Below are 18,058 nucleotides of genomic sequence, written 5' to 3' on the forward strand. Positions count from 1 at the left end.
TATGCATTTGAGGCCTTTGGAGAAGCATCGACAATAACTTTATTGGTTAACAGACAGGTGGCTGACATAGGGCAGGACAAAGTGACCACAATCCAGCCAGGAGAGGAGGATGCTGGGTGACATGCAGGGCCTGCAGGAAGCTTGGAGCTGCCCAGAGAGCCAGACTGACAGTGAGGGCTCAGCCTTGCTTGCTGAGGTGGGTGCTCTGGGGCAGAAGAGGACCCAGACTGGGCTCCAGGCTTCAAATATTTCAGGTGGACATACGAGCTGGCCCTAGTAGCAGTGAGAAGATGTGCCCGGTCAGCAGCAGGACTTCTGGGCCGAGGCGGGGCCTCAGCACACGGGGCGGCAGAGCAGGGACACGCAGGAGGAGGGTCTGCAGCAGGATGAGGAGCAGGGGCTGGGCTGGCAGCAGGAGGCGGCAGAGCAGGGGGAGGCCCCCGAGCAGACAGGGGTGCAGCAGATGGGCTTGCAGCAGACAGGGGTGCAACACACGGGCTTGCAGCAGACAGGGGTGCAGCACACGGGCTTGCAGCAGTCTTCCTGGCAGGGGGAGGAGCTGTAGCAGGAGGGCTGGCAGGAGCTGGTGCAGGCTGATTGGCAGGGGTTGGACACACAGCTTGCAGGGGTGCAGAGGAGGGTCAGGCAGGAGCTGGGGGTGCAGCAGGGGGGCTGGCAGCATGAGGAGGATGAGCAGGGAGAGGTCTCACAACAGACAGGGGTGCAGCACACGGGCTTGCAGCAGACAGGGGTGCAGCAGACGGGCTTGCAGCAGACAGGGGTGCAGCAGACAGGCTTGCAGCAGACAGACACACAGCTGTCTTCCTGGCAGGGGGAGGAGCTGCAGCAGGAGGGCTGGCAGGAGCTGGTGCAGGCTGATTGGCAGGGGCTGGACACACAGCTCACAGGGGTGCAGATGAGGGTCAGGCAAGAGCTAGGGGCGCAGCAGGTAGGGGCGCAGCAGGGGGGCTCGCAGCAGCTCTCTGGGCAGTCGTCCACCTGCCAGGAGGAGTCAGGGCAGGAGTCACAGGAGCCGGGCAGGCAGACGCGGCTGCCGTAGCTCAGGTCGCTGGAGCAGACGGACAGGGTGGACACAGCCATGGTGGGGGTGGGGTGGCAGGCCTGGAGGAAGGTGTGAGTGTGAGTGTGTGAGTTTGAGTGTGTGTTTGGTGCTCAGGCTGCTGACTTTTATACCCCCTGTGAGTGTGTGTTGTCCCAACAGCAGGCTTAGTGAAGCCTTCCCTTCCTTGTTGGTGTTTAGTGTTGTGCTGTTTCCCCAGTGCTGGGTCACTGTCTGAATGCCGTCAGCTTGTGAGGCTCCTGAGTGGAGTTCAGAGTATCCTGACCTGTGTTTGTCTCCAAAGGAAAAACAGTAGAAATGCTTTGATGCTTTGTAGAGACCAGAAATCAGGTGATTTTCTGAAAGTGACAGCCTGTGCTCCATCCCATGGGGGGTGGGGGGTGCACTTCTGGCCCAAAGCAGGGGCTGAAGATGGACCAATCCTAAAATTTGGGCTTTGAGCAAAGGAAGAGATGCCCAGCTGTGGACAGGGCTGATGATGCCCAGCCGGCCTGGCTGTGGGGCAGGAGGCACTTCGTGGGTTGATGCTGCTGGTTGTAGTGGGTGTTAATGGGGCATGTGTCTCCCAGGTGTGAGCCCTGGGGCAGGTATGAGGAACATGTCCTGGGGCCGAGATTGGCTCACTGAAGTGGCCACGGTCAGGGATGCAGGCTAGCACAGGAGGAATGACCATGACGGGCAACGCATTGGCCTCATTGCTCATGCCCTGGTGCTTGGTTCCACACCTGAGACCTGGTGAGTACACGGCATCTGGCATGGTCCTCGTGTCCTCATGGACGCGTGGCCACCGTCCATGGCCCAGTCTCTGAAGGGGCAAGGGCAGGGCCCTGGGTGGTGCTCTGAGCTGCAGGGGCCTGTGGGCTTCAGGGTTGAAAGCCTCACTGACCTCTGTTGGGTGAGACTGGGGGCTGTCCTGGGGGACGCATGACAGTCAGTCCTCAGTGGAGAAATGTTGTTCTCTCAAAGACATAATGGCTTAAAACCTTCCAAAGCTATTGAAAACCTTTAATCTACACATCCAGGAAGCCCAATGCACTCCAAATAAGACACTCACAAAAGACCCACAAAAGTGCTCAAGACAAAAAAAAAAAAAAAAAGGTCAATCAAGAATCCTCCAACCAATAAGGCTATTTCTACAGGTGAGTCTGAATACATTCCCAGATAAATAAAAACTGAAGGAATTTGATGTTGAAAGAACCACCTTATAAGACGCAGTGAGGGGAGTCCCTCAGGCTGAAAGCTAGCGACCGCAGTTGGGATTCTGATCCCCAGGAGGACACAAAACACGTCAGTGAAGGTGGTCATGTGATTACAATAGCCCATGAGGACCCACGCTCTTCTCCTTCAGCGAGACCTCTGCGTTTTGCTTCCCTGACGAAAGCAGCTGCCGACAACAGGAGGCACATGGTGCCTTGAGGGGTCTGTGGTGTGATGTCATATATCTAACAATACAAAGCATGCCGGTGGGAGCAAAGCTGTCTCGGGTGGAGGAAACGACCACAAATGGCAACTCGGATCCACAGGAAAATGTGAAGGGAGCCAGAAACAATAAAAAGGCTAGGAGAACAAAAGCTATAAATACAATACTTGTTTTCCTGTCTTCTCTCAGCTTCTTAGAAGTCATAAAAGCATATTAGGTAATAGTTATAAAAATATATTGAGGGGTTTTTAACACTGACAGATGGAGTATATGTAACAGCAAGACCAGGAAGGGACAAGAAGGGTTGGAGCTCTGCACGAAAAAGAGCGGGTTTTTACAGCCACTTTGGAAAACAGTGTGGAAGTCCCTCAAAAAGTTGAAAATAGAGCTACCCTATGACCCAGCAATTGCACTACTGGGTATTTACCCCAAAGATACAGATGTAGTGAAGAGAAGGGCCATATGCACCCCAATGTTCATAGCAGCAATGTCCACAATAGCTAAACTGTGGAAGGAGCTGAGATGCCCTTCAACAGATGACTGGATTAAGAAGTTGTGGTCCATATATACAATGGAATATTACTCAGCCTTCAGAAAGAACGATTACCCACCATTTGCAGCAACATGGATGGAACTGGAGGAGATTATGCTAAGTGAAATAAGTCAAGCAGAGAAAGACAATTATCATATGGTTTCACTCATTTATGGAACATAAGAAATAGCAGGAAGATCGGTAGGAGAAGGAAGGGAGGAATGAAGGGGGGTAAGCAGAAGGGGGAACGAACCACAAGACTATGGACTCTGGGAAACAAACTGAGGGCTTCAGAGGGGAGGAGGGTGGGGGACTGGGATAGCCCGGTGATGGGTAGTAAGGAGGGCACGTATTGCATGGTGCACTGGGTGTTATACGCAAACAATGAATCATGGGACACTACATCAAAAAATAATGCTGTACTGTATGGTAGCTAACATAACATAATAAAAAATTTTAAAAAAAGAGCAGGTTTTTAAGTCATTGGAATTGACTTAGTGTAAATCAGAAGCTGATTCTGCTAAGTTAAAATAAACATATGGAAGCCCCAGAGCAAAACTAGGAAGAACAACAACAAAAAAAAAAGGTGAAAAATCGTTAAGGAAATAAAAATGCTGCCTGAGAAAATATTCGCTAAGTGCAGAAGAGTGCACCAAAGAAGGATGAGAGGGACACACATAAAAGACATGAGACACAGAGGAAGCAGGACAGTGAAGTAGCCGGCAAGATCCAGCAGCAGCCCATTTGTACCGCTGGCGGCAATCGCATTACAGAAAATCACTGCACACGCTGGACTAGCAACTACTGACCCAGCGCTCCTAGGGGTGTTAGGTTCCTATGGGCCCCTGGTCCCATTCTCATCAACCAATCAATACGGAACCTCCTTCTATGTGTACCTAGGAAAAACGCAGTGTCTTCCTTCACTCACAGGTAATGCTTCTGATGCTAGGTGTGTGGGTTTTTCCCACAGACCAGCTCTCTAACACCCTCTGGGCGTCACACAGTTCAGTTCCATTCCGACACTAACCTAGAGCAGCACCCCAGGTTAAGGGCTCAGACCCATGAGACTGCCCCACTTCAGATGCCAACAGTAGATGCCCAGTTACCCACAACTTTTGTCTGACTTGGCTACAAATCAGTGGTTCCTTTGACCTCCCCCTTGGGTTCAACACTTTGCAAGAGCAGCTCACAGAACCCAGGAAAAGAGCTGACTTCCTATTGCTGACTTATTGCAAGGGATATTTTTAGGATACAGAAAAACAGCCACATTGAGGGATACGGAGGGTGAGTTCTGCAGGGGTCCTGAGCAAAGGAGCTTCTCTCCCTGTGGAATCAGGGTGCACCACCCTCCTGGCATGTGGACACATTCACCAAACTGGAAGTTCTCAGAATTCCATACATTTGGGATTTTTATGGAGGCTTCATCATGCAGGAATGATTGATTATTAAGTTAATTTCTAGGCCCTCTCCTTTTTCCTGAGGATGGGGATGGGGCTGAAAGCACCAAGCTTCTAATCAAAGCTTAGTCTTTCTGGTGAGTAGCCCCCATCCTGAAGTCACTAAGAATCACCTCATGATAACAAAAATCGTTCCTACCACCCAGGAAATTCCAAGGGATGGAGGAGCTCAGTGTCAGGAACTGGGGTCAAAGATCAAATATTAGCAAGAACCAGGGACAGAGATGTATATATTTTATTACACATATACTATATATATGCATTATTATTTCACAATGAATACTTAATATTCATTGCTGACTCTCTAACACTGAAGTCACTTCCAACAGCAATATAACTCACCCCTGAATGAAGCTTATCCAACACATCTATTTTCCCTGTAAGGCACATCACACCCTTCTTGCACTTAAGAGGCCATTTTAAACAGTGACATCACCAATAAGAAGCACAAGAGCATAGAAAAGGTGGCACTAAATAGACAACACAGGATACTTGTTTGCAGCATGGGCTGAAACAAGAGGTGAAGTTGTTTGACCTCAGCTGGGAACACGCATGTGGGGAAACCCAATGTTTGCTGCTCTGTGCATGTCCATGAATGACTGTGAAGGCACCATGAGTATTGACTTTGAGGTTACAAATCAATTTTAGTGAGTAGGTGCAGTCGCAAATGCAAGATCTATGAATAATAGGGATTGACTGTATATCAATAATAATATTAATTATGAATTAATACAATCAAAGGGAAGATTGTTAGACTGGAGAAAATTGAGATTAAACTAAACACTCATTACAAGAGAAACACTTTAGAGTAAAAGATACAGCTAGATTGAAAATAAATGGATAAAAAAAGATATATCATGGAAACAGCAGCCACAAGAAAATATTAATATTTTACTAGCATCAGATAAAGTAGACTTTAAAACAAAAATTGTTACTAGAGACTAAGAGGGACATTTTATAATAAAAAGGTCGATCCATGAAGAATGCATAATAATTATAAACATATATGCAAATAATAACAGCACCAAAATACACAAAGCAAAACATGATGGACATAAAGGAAAAAATAGACAATAATATTAGTTGAAGACCTCAATATCCAAATTTCAACAATGGATAGAACAACTGGAGAGAAGATCAACAAGGACAGAAAGAACAGCACTATAAACCAGCAAGACCTGATGGACATCTGTCAGACACCACAGCCAACAACAGCAAAATAGCCTTCTTCAGAAATGCACATGGTACATCCTCTAGGATAGAACATAGGCTAAGCCATAAAACAAACCCCAATATGTTAAAATGGATGGAAATAACACAAAGTATGTTCTCTGATCACAATGAAGTGAAATTACAAAGTTAGTAACAGAAAAAAATTGGGGGGATTCGTAAATTAAACAACGCACTCCTAAGTAGTCAAAATGTCAAAGAAGAATCAAAAGGGAAATCATAAAATACTTTTAAATGAAAGAAAGGGAAGAACAAAATACCAGACCTTACAGGATGCAGCTAAAACACTTCGTAGAGATTTGTAGCTAATAAGTGTGTATATTAAGAAAGAAGAAAGGTCTCAAATCAATAACCTAAACTTCCACTATAAGACACTGCAGACAAGCAGAAAGAAGGAAATAATAAAGAATAGGGCACAAATAAGTGAAATAGAGCATAGAAAAACAATAGAGAAAAATCAATAAAATGGGCTCTTGGAAAAGATCAATAAAATTGACAACCCTTTAGCTACATTGATCATGAAAAAGAGAGGAAGAGAGGGAGAAGACTCAAATGATGAGAATCAGAAATGAAAGAGGGGACACTGCTGTCAGCCTTACAGAAATAAAAAGGATTACAGAGAAATGCTATGAACACTTGCATGTCAATAACTTAGATAAATTAGATAAAATGAATAAAGGGACAAGGATTGGAATGAATATTAGGAACAAGATAACTGCAAAACTAGTGCTCTGAAAGCTATAGAACATCATTTTTGTTTTGTTAAAGAAAATCTAAACCCATGGGAAAACATTGCTGTTCAAGGACGAGAAGAGCTGACACCATGAATATGGCAGTAATCTCCCATTTACGTATTTATGCAATCCCTATCAGAATCCAAGCTGACTTCTTAGTATAAGTTGACAAGTTGATGTTAAAATTCATACGGAATTACAAGGAATGCAGAATTAGCCAAAACAATCTCGAATAAGAACAAATTTGGAAGACTCACATTTCCCAATATCAAAATTCACTACAAAGCTATAGTCATCAAGACGGTGTGGCACCGGCGTAAGGACAGACAATAAATTGGTATTTATTCATATATCATTGAAATACAATTAGAGTCCAGAAGTAGGGACATCTGGGTGGCTCAGTTAAGCATCTGCCTTCATCTCAGGTCATGATCCCAGGGTCCTGGGATAGAGCCCCGCATTGGGCTCCTTGTTCATCAAGGAGCCTGCTTCTCCCTCTGCCTGCTGCTCCTCCCTGCTCATGCACTCTTCCTCTCCAATAAATAAATAAATAAATAAATAAATAAATAAATAAAATCTTAAAAAGAGAGAGCGAATCCAGAAATAAACCCATATATCTATAGTCAACTGATTTCAACAAGGGATTAAGACCACTCGATAGGGAAAGTATAGTCTCTTGAACAAAGGGTGCTGGGACCACTGGACGTCCGTGTGCAAAAGAAGGAAGTGGACCCCTACTTCTCACCATGTAAAAAAATTAACTCACACTGACCAAAGACCAAAATAAAATCACCAAAGCTATAAAACTCTAAGAAATAAACACTGGGGTAGATTTTCATGACCTCAGATTTGTGAATGGATTCTAAGATATGACACTGAAAGTATAAGCAAGAAAAGAAAAAAAAGATAAATCTGGCTTCATCTAAATTAAAAGGTTTTGTGCTTCAAAGGACACTAGCAAGGGGAAAAAACAACCTACAGAATGGGGGAAATATTTGCAAATCATATATGTGGTAAGGGGCTTCTATTTAAAATACATAGAAAATTTACAACTCCACAATAAAAAAGAAAATAATCCAATTAAAACCTGGCAAAGGATTTGAATAGAAAATAGACAAATAGCCAACGCACAAGAAAAAACACAAATCATCATCATTCACCAGGGAATGCGAATCAAGGCCCCAATGAGATGCCACTTATTGCCCATGAAGACAGCTAGAATAAAAAAACCAGGTCATAAGAAGTGTTGACAAGGATGTGGAGAAATTGCAAGATGGTGCAGCCACCCTGGCAAACAGTCTGGCAGGTCCTAAAAAGTTAATCATAGAGGGGTGCCTGAGTGGTTCAGTCAGTTAAGCGTCCAACTCTTGGTTTCAGCTCAGGTCATGGTCTCAGGGTTGTGAGATCGAGCCCCATGTTGGGCTCCGTGCTGGGTGTGGAGCCTGCTTAAGATTCTCTCTCCCCCTTTCCCTCTGCTCCCCCTTTAAAAAAGAAGTTAATCATGGAGTTACCATATGACCCAGTAATTCCACACCTGAGTATATACCCAAGAGAATTAAAAATATATGTCCACACAAAATCGTGTACCTAAATGTTTATAGCAGCACTATTCACTGTAGCCAAAAGGCAGAAATGACCCAGATGTCCATCAACTAACGAATGGATAAACCTATTGTAGCATGTCCATACAGTTGAACATTATTTAGCCATAGAAAGGAATGAGGAACTGATGAGCACTTCACACAGACGAACCTTGAAGACACACTACAGAAAAGAAGCCAGAGCAAGACCATATATGTGAATGGCTTCCATTTACATGAAGTGTCTGGAGCAGGCAAACCAACAGGACAGAAAGTAAACTCGTTGTGGCTGGTGCGGGGTGGGGTAGCTGAAGGGCACAGGGCTTCCCCCCCGAGGTGGTGGCAAGTTGCAGTTGCCCACAGTGAGGGCTGCACAGAAGCTGTTACACCGAACATCACTGAACTGCACACTTTAAATAGGAAATTGTGTGGTATGTGAATCGTAGCCCAATAAAGCTGTTAAAACATCACTGAGTGCTGCCTACGAGAGACCCATTTTAGACCTAAAAACACCTGCAGAGAGTGAGGGGACGGAGAAACATCTACCATGCAAACGGATGTCAAAAGAAAGCTGGGGTAGCAATACTTAGATGGGACAAGATAGGCTTTAAAACAAAGGCCACAACAAGAGAGGAAGAAGGACACTGTGTCATGATAAAGAGGACAATCCATCAAGAAGATCTAGCAACTGTAAATATTTATGCCCCTAACTTGGGAGCACCCAAATATATACTACAATTAGTACTAAACATAAAGAAACTCATTGATAATAACACAGTAATAGTAGGAGACCTCAGCACCCCACTCACAGCAATGGACACATCATCTAAGCAGAAGGTCAACAAGGAAACAATGGCTTTGAATGACGCACTGGGCCAGATGGACTTAACAATGTATTCAAAACATTTCATCCTAAAGCAGCAGAACACACATTCTTCTTGAGTACACATGGAACATTCTCCAGAGCAAATCACATACTGGGTCACAAATCAGCCCTAGCCAAGTACAAAAAGAGTGAGATACCATGCATATTCTCAGACCACAACACTATGAAACTTGAAGTCAAACACAAGAAAAACTTTGGAAAGACACAAATACGTGGAGGTTAAAGAACATCCTACTAAAGAATGAATAGGTTAAGCAGGAAATTAAAGAGGAAATAAAAAAACACATGGAAGCAAATAAGAAAGAAAACACAACAGTTCAGAACCTTTGGGATGCTGCAAAGGCCATCTAAGAGGGAAGTACATGGCAAGACAAGCTTTTCTAGAAACAAGAAAAGTCTCAAAGACACAACCTAACCTTACATCTAAAGGAGCTAGGAAAGGAACAGCAAATAAAGCTTAAAGCCAGCAGAAGAAGGGAAATAATAAAGATTAGAGCAGAAATGGGGGTGCATGGGTGGCTCAGTCAGTTAAGCCTCTGCCTTCAGTCATGATCTCAGGGTCCTGGGATCAAGCCCCGTGTCGGATTCCCTGGTTGTCAGGGAGTCTGCTTGTCCCTCTCCCTCTGCTCCTCCCCCCGTGCATTCTCTCTCTCTCTCAAATAAATAAATTGTTTTAGAAAAAAGATTAGAGCAGAAATAAACAATACAGAAACAAACAAACAAAACCTCCAGTAGAACAGATCAATGAAACTAAGAGCTGGTCCTTTGAAAGAATTAATAAAATTGATAGACTCCCGCACCAGCCAAACTTATAAAAAAGAAAAGAGAAAGGATGGGCACCTGGGTGGCTCAGTCAGTTAAGCATGTGCCTTCTGCTCAGGTCATGATTCCAGGGTCCTGAGATCAAGTCCCACATTGGGCTCCCTGCTCAGCAGGGAGTCTGCTTGTCCCTCTCCCTCTGCTGCTCCCCCTGCTTGTTCTCTCCTTCTCTCTCTCTGACAAATAAATAAATAAAATCTTTAAAAAAAAAAAGAAAAGAGAAAGGACCAAAATAAATAAAATATGAATGAAAGAGGAGATATCACAACCAATACCACAGAAATACAATCATAAAAGAATATTATGAAAAACTATATGCCAACAAATTAACAACCTAGAAGAAATGGATAAATTCCTAAAAACATACAAACTACCAAAACTGAAACAGGAAGCAACAAGAAAACTCGAACAGACCCATAACCAGCAAAGAAATTGAATCAATAATCAAAAATCTCCCAACAAACAAAAGCCCAGGACCAGATGGCTTCCCAGGGGAACTCTACCAGACACTTGAAGAGTTACTACCCGTTCTTCTCCAACTATTTCAAAAAACAGAAAAGGAAGGAAAACTTCCAAATTCATCCTATGAGGCCAGCATTACCCTGAATCCGAAACCAGATAAAGACTCTGCTAAAAAAGAGAACTACAGGCCCATATCCCTGATGAACACGGAGGCAAAAATCCTCGGTAAGATACTAGCAAACTGGGTCCAACAAAACATTTAAAAAATCATTCACCACAATCGAGTGGGATTTATTCAGTGTAAAGGGTGGTCAGTATTTGCAAATCAATCCATGTGATACACGACATCAACAAGAGAAAGGGTAAGAACCACGTGATCCTTTGAATAGACACAGAAAAAGCATTTGACAAAGTACAACGTCCATTCATGATAAAAATCCTCAACAATGTAGGGATAGAGGGAACAGACCTCCACATAATAAAGGCCATAGAAGAAAATCCGCAGTGAGCACCGTCTTCAGTGGGGGAAACGGAGAGCTTTTCCCCTAAGGTCAGGGCCAAGACAAGCATACCCACTCTCACCACAGGTATTCAACAGAGAACCGAAGTCCTGGCCTCGGCAATCAGACAACAGGAAGAAATAAAAGGCATCCAAATCAGCGAGGAAGAAGTCGAACTTTCACTATTTGTAGACCACATGATACTCTAGAAAATTCCAAAGACTCTACCGAAAAACTGCTAGGACTGATCCATGAATTCAGTAAAGTGGCAGGATACAAAACCAATGCAACAGATCTGTTGCATTTCTATACAGTAATAATGACGTAGCAGAACGGGGAACCAAGGAATCAATCCCATTTATAATTGCACCAAAAACAATAAGATACCTAGGAATAAACCTGACCAAAAGGTAGAAGATGTGAAAACTATTGAACACTTAGAAACTGAAGACGACACAAAGAAATGGAAAGGCAGTCCACGCACAGGGACTGGAAGAACAAATACTGTTAATATGTCTATACTGCCCAAAGCAGTCTACACATTTTACACATTCCCATCAAAATACCAAAACCATTTTTCACAGAGCTGGAACAAACAATCCTACCATTTGTACGGAGCCACAGAAGACCCTGAATAGCTAAAGCAACCCTTAAAGAGAAAAGCAAACCCGGAGGCATCACAATTCCGGACTTCAAGCTCTGTGACAAAGCTGTAACGATCAAAACAGTATGCTGCTGACAAAAAATAGACAAAAAGATCAATGGAACAGAATAGAAAATCCTGAAATAAACCCACAGCTCTATGGTCAACAATCTTTGACAAAGCAGGAAAGAATATCCAATGGAAAAAAGACAGTCTCTTCAACAAATGGTGTTGGGAAAACTGGACAGCTACATGCAGAAGAATGGAACTTGACTATTTTCTTACACCATACACAAAAATAAACTCAAAGTGGATGAAAGATCTAAATGTGAGACCTGAAACCATCAAAATCCTGGAAGAGAACATTGGCAGTAATTTCTGTGACATCGGCCATAACAACATGTTTCTAGATATGCCTCCTGAGACAAGGGAAACAAAAGCAAATATAAACTATGGGGACTTCATCAAAATAAAAAGCTTCCGCACAGCAAAGGAAACAACCAACGAAACTAAAGGCAACCTACGGAATAGGAGAAGATGTTTGCAAGTGACATATCTGATAAAGGGTTAGTATCCCAAATATGTAATGAACTGAGCAAACTCAATGCCCAAAAAACAATTAATCTAATTTAAAAAATGGGCAGAAGACATGAACAGACATTTCTCCAAAGAAGACATCCAGATAGCGAACTGACACATGAAAAGATGGTCAACATCACTCAGCATCAGGGAAACGCAGATCCAGACCACGATGAGATCCCACCTCACACCTGTCAGAATGGCTAAAATGAACAACACCGGAAACAACAGATGTTGGTGAGGATGTGGAGAAAGGGGAGCCCTCGAGCACTGCTGGTGGGAATGCAAACTGGTGCAGCCACTCTGGAAAACGGTATGGAGCTTCCTCAAAACATTAAAAACAGAGCTGCCTTACAACCCAGCAATTGCACTACTAGGTATTTACCCCCAAAATACAAAACACTAATTTGAAGGGATATATGCACAGCTAAGTTTCTTAGCAGCATTACCTACAGGAGCCAAACTACGGAAACAGCCCAAGTGTCTGTCGATGGATGAATGGGTAAAGAAGAGGTGGTGTGCGCACAATGGAATATTACCCAGCCACCAGAAGAACGACTTCTTGCCACGTGCAATGACATGGATGGAGCTACAGAGAATTAGGCGAAGTGAAATAAGTCAGAGACAAATACCGTATGATCTCACTCGTGGAATATAAGGAACAAGACAAGCAAAGGGACAAAAAAAGAGAAGCAAACTGAGAAACAGACTCCATTCTAGAGAACACACTGATGGTCACTGGAGGGGAGGGGGGTGGGAGGTTGGGGGGTCAGGAGGGCCCTTGTCCCGATGAGCACCGGGTGATGGACGGAGGTGCTGGATCGCTCTACCGTACACCTGGAACTGGTGTTCCGCTGTGTGTCAACCACCTGGAACTTCAATAAAAACTTAAAAAATAAAACACTCCTTAGCGGCACATGCATACAAATGTTTCTCATGCGGAAACCCACAGTGTCACTTACATGAACGAGGAGGGTTTCGCCACATTGTCCTCATTCAACACACTTCGTAAATGCACGGATATGAAATATGTTTCTACAATTGTCATACGTTTATGTAAATAAGCTCAGTGTCATTTCATTGACAGAATGTGCTCAAAACAACAGAAAAAGGCCACGTGTATGAAAGGTGGTTCCGGGGTGATGCAGTTTGAGCCCCTGGGCAGTGTGACCTCAGGGCACGACGTGTTCACCGCGTGCTGCCCTAGTGCCCTCTGCAGAGGCCCCGGGGTAAGGGAGACCCTGACACAGTCCCACACAAACATCACTGAGCGGGGTAGAGAATGAGCAGAGGAAGGGGACATCACAGCCAGTCCGCGGGCGGGACACACGGGGATCGTCCACAGAACGGAGTCCTTGCGTCCCAATCCCGGAGTCGTGTTCAGGACAGGAGCCGACGAGATGGAGGCTTTCAGCTGAGAAGTGGAATTGATACAAAATAGAAGAAAATGGAAATTGCAGAACAGGGAAAACAACGACTGGAACACAAAACTCAGCGGAGTCGAAGGCGCGACGGAGAGGGCTCTCGCGAGCAGACGTCCACAGGGCACGGTGGGCGGTGTCGCCTCCCCCCGGAGCAAACCAACAAGCAGGGTCAGGATAGGGCAGAAGGGCTTTCCTCCTCCACTGAGCATTCAGACTCGGTCGCACACCTGTGGCGGGCACTGTCCCGGGCCCCAGGCGGAAGCAGCGAAGGGCACCGTGGGCCCTCACCTGCGGGGGCGTCCAGCCGAGCGGGGGACAGGATGTTAGCTGTCTGGGGTGGACGGGGCTGGCAATCACAGTGAATCGGACCCCAAAGGAAATGCTCTTATTTGATTGTCTACATTTCCCGGGGAAAGATGTCATGCTAGGAACTCTAAGCATTATCCCCAGCCTTTGACAAGTCAGCCCCCCGGAAAAATTACGGCTGCAGGAATTACAGTACAAACACTCAGCAAATAGTCCCACAGCTCTGCCCGCACACTCACTGTGATGGGGACCTCACTACCTCTCAGGACGGCCGCGCTTGACCCCAAAGATACCCTGGAGCCCGGGAGCAGTGCCTGGCCGCAGTCCAGGTCCGCCGTACCCACTGTGCGCTTGGGCGGTGAGGAGTAAAGAGCGTCACTGACCTTCGGGGGAAGACTGGGAACTTTCAAAGTTATGACGATCGAAAATTCTTCAGGGAAGAGGTCGCATCGGAAGAAAATCCTCGACGCAGGGAAGCTCACGGCGTGGGGGGCGGCGGCCGAGAGCTGGAGTCCTCGCACGCCGTGGGCCTGCATCACCCTGATTCCTCCCGTGGCGCTGTGTGGAGGGACGGCCTCTGCCAGGATGTCCAGGGGGCGCAGGTCTGTGTCAGGGAAACCACAGGTGGGTTATGTGGGCCCCAACGAGTTTCCCCTTTACCAGTGGGGAAACTGAGGCCCTGAGAGTCAACGATGCACTTGCAGACCCCCACCCTAGGTTTTGCCCAGAAGGAGCTACACATGTACATTTCATGGCACGCTGTTTCCCAGTCGATGGCCACATGCTGTCCTGGGAGTACAAGGGGGACAGAAGAAGGACAAGTCCCAGCCGTGGCCCCAGGGAGTGCACACCCCACAGGAGCCAGGCTCCACCAGTCCAGGGACCACCAAGTGTGGCATGCCCTGTGTTCTCAGCGGGGCTCCGTGATGCATGTCCCCACATGCTGTGGAAGGGTGGGGCCTCTGGTGTGACCCGAGAGCCGCCCTGGGACTGGGCACTGCTCCTTGCACACACCGCAGAGAGGCAGATACACTCCTGGAGAAACTCTGCCCAACAGTTCAAGGTCATCAGAACATAGCTGATGGGCTGGCCTGGCCTGAGCTGAGGCCGGATGCTAGGAAAGGAAAATGGGGAGCCCAGACAGCATCTGTGGCCAGAAGGGCTGTTTCCAGACCAGCTCATGGGGCCCCGTCTCTGGAAGGGAGGTGCTGGCTTGGAGCAGAGCCTGTGGCTACTGCCTAGACCCTACACAACCCAGCCACCAAATGCCTGACCATGGCCTGGGGTAAATGACCAGACACGCAGGAGCGAATTAGCCATTTCCGGAGCTATCCCCCTCGGGCCCAGTGGCCCTGCTAGGGCATGCATCTGACATGGGGGTGCTGGGCCTTCAGCCCACACTCTGTCCACTATATGGCTCAGTCAGCAAGGTCGGCAGGCCCTGTGGCGATGACAGTGGAGGCTGACCTGCAGTCCAGCGTGGTCTGTCACAGACATCCCGCCCTGCCTCCCCACAGCAGCCACGGTCCGTCAACGCGAGGAGCCCCTCCAGGAGGGAGCAGCCTCCCTGGACAAGAGACCTGTAACCAGAATCCTCAAGGGCTTCCTGTGCTGTGACAGCCTGGCAAGGCTTGTGGCACGTACCATATTGCATTGGTCTCAGCATCGTGACCTGTGTCCTCTCCCGAGTGTGTGGCCCCTCCCGGACGGACACTATGGCATCTCCAGATTGCCAGGAGTGCGTGGCTAGCCCCTGGCATACAGTCATCACTAAATAAATACTGCCCAGCTGAAGCGAGCCGGGTGGAAGTGGCAGGGGACAGTCCGGAAAAACTAGTGCCCAGCCACAGAAGGGCTGGAGCATGGCCGTGTCTGCAGCCACAGACTGAGAGCCCTGAGGGAAGGCCTGTGGCGTGGAGGTGCGTGTCTGCTGGTCACAGGGAGGGTGTGGGCAGAGGACAATGAGCGGCCCGAAAGCGAGTGGCTGGTAGCGCACAGGTGCCGGGACCCGGGAGTCTGGACTCTGTCTCCCACGAGCGCACACACCAGGCGGTGAAGCATCGCTCCGCTTCACGGGCCTGCATCACATGGCCGCCCGCGGCAGTCACGTTCGACCAGACCCCAGGGGCTGGGGCAGACACTCGCCGACAGCTCTCAGGCAGCCCAGAAATCCTAGGGACACCCTCTGCTAGGGGTCAAACCACTGATCTTCCTCGAAGCAACCAGGGCTGTGGCCCCAGTGGGTGTGGGGGGGACATGAGGACAACTACCCTATTTTTGCAAGAAACAGTCAGGCAGCAGCATGAGAATGGCGGGTGGCCATCCACGTGGCAGAGAGGGGCTCTGAGACACGAGGGCCTTTGCTGGCCACCAGACGGACGCCCCGCAGCGCTCCCCACCCCTCTCCGAGGACTGAGCGGAACTCGGAGCCCCCGCCCCCCACCCTTGGCCAGGCTGCCCTTCAGCGGCTGCACCCTGCAGGGGTGAACGCGGCAGGAAGCAGCCAGCGGGTGCTGCATAAAGGTGGCCTCGGACGAGGACAAGTGAGTCACAAAGCAGAAGGTAGGGCACATCTTCCTCCCTTAAATCAAAGGAATTTGAGAAGGAGAACTCTGTCTGAAACAGGAGTGCAGAGGACAGGCCCCAAGTGCAAAGAAGAAATGACAAGTCAGCGTCTCAAGTGAGCCTCGGGCCTGTGGTCAAGAGTCGGGGAGAGACCCGTCCTGAACGGGGCTGTAGGGCTGCAGCACAAGGGGCGTGGGGGGGGGGCAAGGCGGAGGAGACAGAAGGATCCGCACAGCACGTAGACACTCCTGCTGCCTCATAAATGCGCCCAGCAGGAACCCTGGCAGGGCTGTGTCCCCAGGGACTCACAGGACAGGAGTCCGGGGCAGAGGGCGCACTGGAGACCACAGACCGGCCCAGCCTCGCCACCTGCACGCAAGGAGAGCCACCGAGATCACACTTGCCCATCCCCAGTGACCGGCTGCGGGGTGCAGAGCGGGTCCCCGGCCAGCCTTGGGCACAGCAGGCGACACTGAGGTCCTTTGGGAGAGGGGCGCCGACAAGGGTGTGGAGGCACCTGTGTGCGCGGTGGACGAATCGCTAGCGGGCGGGAGGTGAGCGGCCCCGCGTGCGGCACACTGCTGATCTCCGTCGGGTGGAAGCGTGCGCACAGCGTGGGGGCCAGTGGGGTGGGAGTGGGACCCAAACAATGCTGGGAGGACACCTCTGGGGGGCGCTGTGAGGAGAGGGAGGTATAAATGCTTTGTCGCTATTTACGCGTTTGGAAGCGCAAACAGCGCTGATCGCAGCCGCTCCGTGGAGCCACAGTGGGGGCACTCGCGGGAGAAGGGTCTGCGCCCTCCAAGGGCAGAGGTCACCCCTGAGGCAGCTGTGTGTGTCGCCACAGGGTCCCAGAGCCACTCCAGGGAGGAGACGGGCATCTCGGGGGCGAGCCTGCGCTCCAGACCCGACTCTGACAAGGCCTGGGGCTGCCCCCACCGGGGTCAGATTCCGAGTCCTGCGGGGCTGTGTCTGGTCGGGGTCCCTGGAGCGTGTGAGGCTCTAAGTAAACACCGTGCCCTAATTTCACCCTCAAAACGCTGAGAGATGCTGGGGCGGGTGGGCGGGGTCTGGCCCCTCTTTCAGGACACGTGGGTCTACCCCCGGGCAAGGCTGCCAGCACCCAGAGTGTGCCGCAGCCTGGCTGAGCCCCGGGCACAGGCAATCAGGGTGCATTAGCAGCAGGGGAACCCCGAATCTGGCTAATCCCAGGGAGAACCTCTCCCTCCATTGTCTGACTGACTAGCCCCTTCCTGGTTGTCCTCCGCCCACCCCACCCCTGCCCTTCCAGCCCCTGCGGATGAGCCGGCTTCGCGCTGACAGACGCTCAGTTGTCGGCATCCGGTGCCCCGCCTACGCCTTGTCTGCAGTCTGCGCACACGGCTGGCGGGGTTCCAAGGTTAACACGGGCAGAGACTTCGGTACTTCCCTGGAAATGTTCCTGCCGGATGCAGGAATGAGGGGTGACCGAGTCTACGAGAGTCAGAGCCACCGCAGGACGGTCGGACACACACGGTGATAAAGCCCTGCAAATTAATTCTGATCAGTTGCCTACATGCACTGCGGCTGCTACGTTCACGCGGAGAGGCTGTGTGCGCGAGCAGACCCCGGCCGAGCCACCTGCCGCCGGCCGCCAGACACTGCCACGTGGCCTCCGCGCCAGCCAGCCGGGAAGCCATCGGCCCCAAACAGCCAGGACTTGGCGAAGGACAGACCCCTTCCCTAAACCCTAGCCAATCACACGGGGGGCCCGCCTCGAGGTGGCTACCTGCAGCTTCCCCGCACCGCAGCCCCCGTGGGGCCCACCCGGGCCTCTCTCTCTCCACCAGAAGTTCTCTCC

The 18,058-nt window shown here is 49.0% G+C and overlaps 2 protein-coding genes across 2 annotated transcripts in view; both read right to left on the reverse strand.

Moving 5' to 3' along the window:
* The window catches only part of TSPEAR (thrombospondin type laminin G domain and EAR repeats), a 56,839-nt gene extending 40,613 nt beyond the window's left edge, over window positions 1-16,226 (reverse strand). Inside the window, exons 1-3 of the mRNA XM_026500625.4 lie at window positions 16,097-16,226; window positions 14,314-14,442; window positions 14,037-14,257 (exon numbers count right to left, since the gene is read on the reverse strand). Of these exons, the coding sequence (XP_026356410.3) occupies window positions 14,037-14,257; window positions 14,314-14,442; window positions 16,097-16,226 (480 nt within the window). The remainder of the gene's footprint in view (window positions 1-14,036; window positions 14,258-14,313; window positions 14,443-16,096) is intronic.
* Window positions 33-1,101, reverse strand: LOC113251250 (keratin-associated protein 10-12-like). The gene is made up of 2 exons (XM_044384284.1): window positions 718-1,101; window positions 33-573 (listed from the first exon to the last, which is right to left on the reverse strand). Exons 1-2 carry the CDS (start codon window positions 1,099-1,101, stop codon window positions 334-336), a joined length of 624 nt encoding a protein of 207 aa, XP_044240219.1. The 3' UTR covers window positions 33-333.
* Window positions 16,227-18,058: the final 1,832 nt, after the last annotated feature.

The sequence above is a fragment of the Ursus arctos genome, unplaced genomic scaffold (assembly GCF_023065955.2).
Source record: "Ursus arctos isolate Adak ecotype North America unplaced genomic scaffold, UrsArc2.0 scaffold_4, whole genome shotgun sequence".
Classification (NCBI taxonomy): Eukaryota; Metazoa; Chordata; class Mammalia; order Carnivora; family Ursidae; genus Ursus; species Ursus arctos.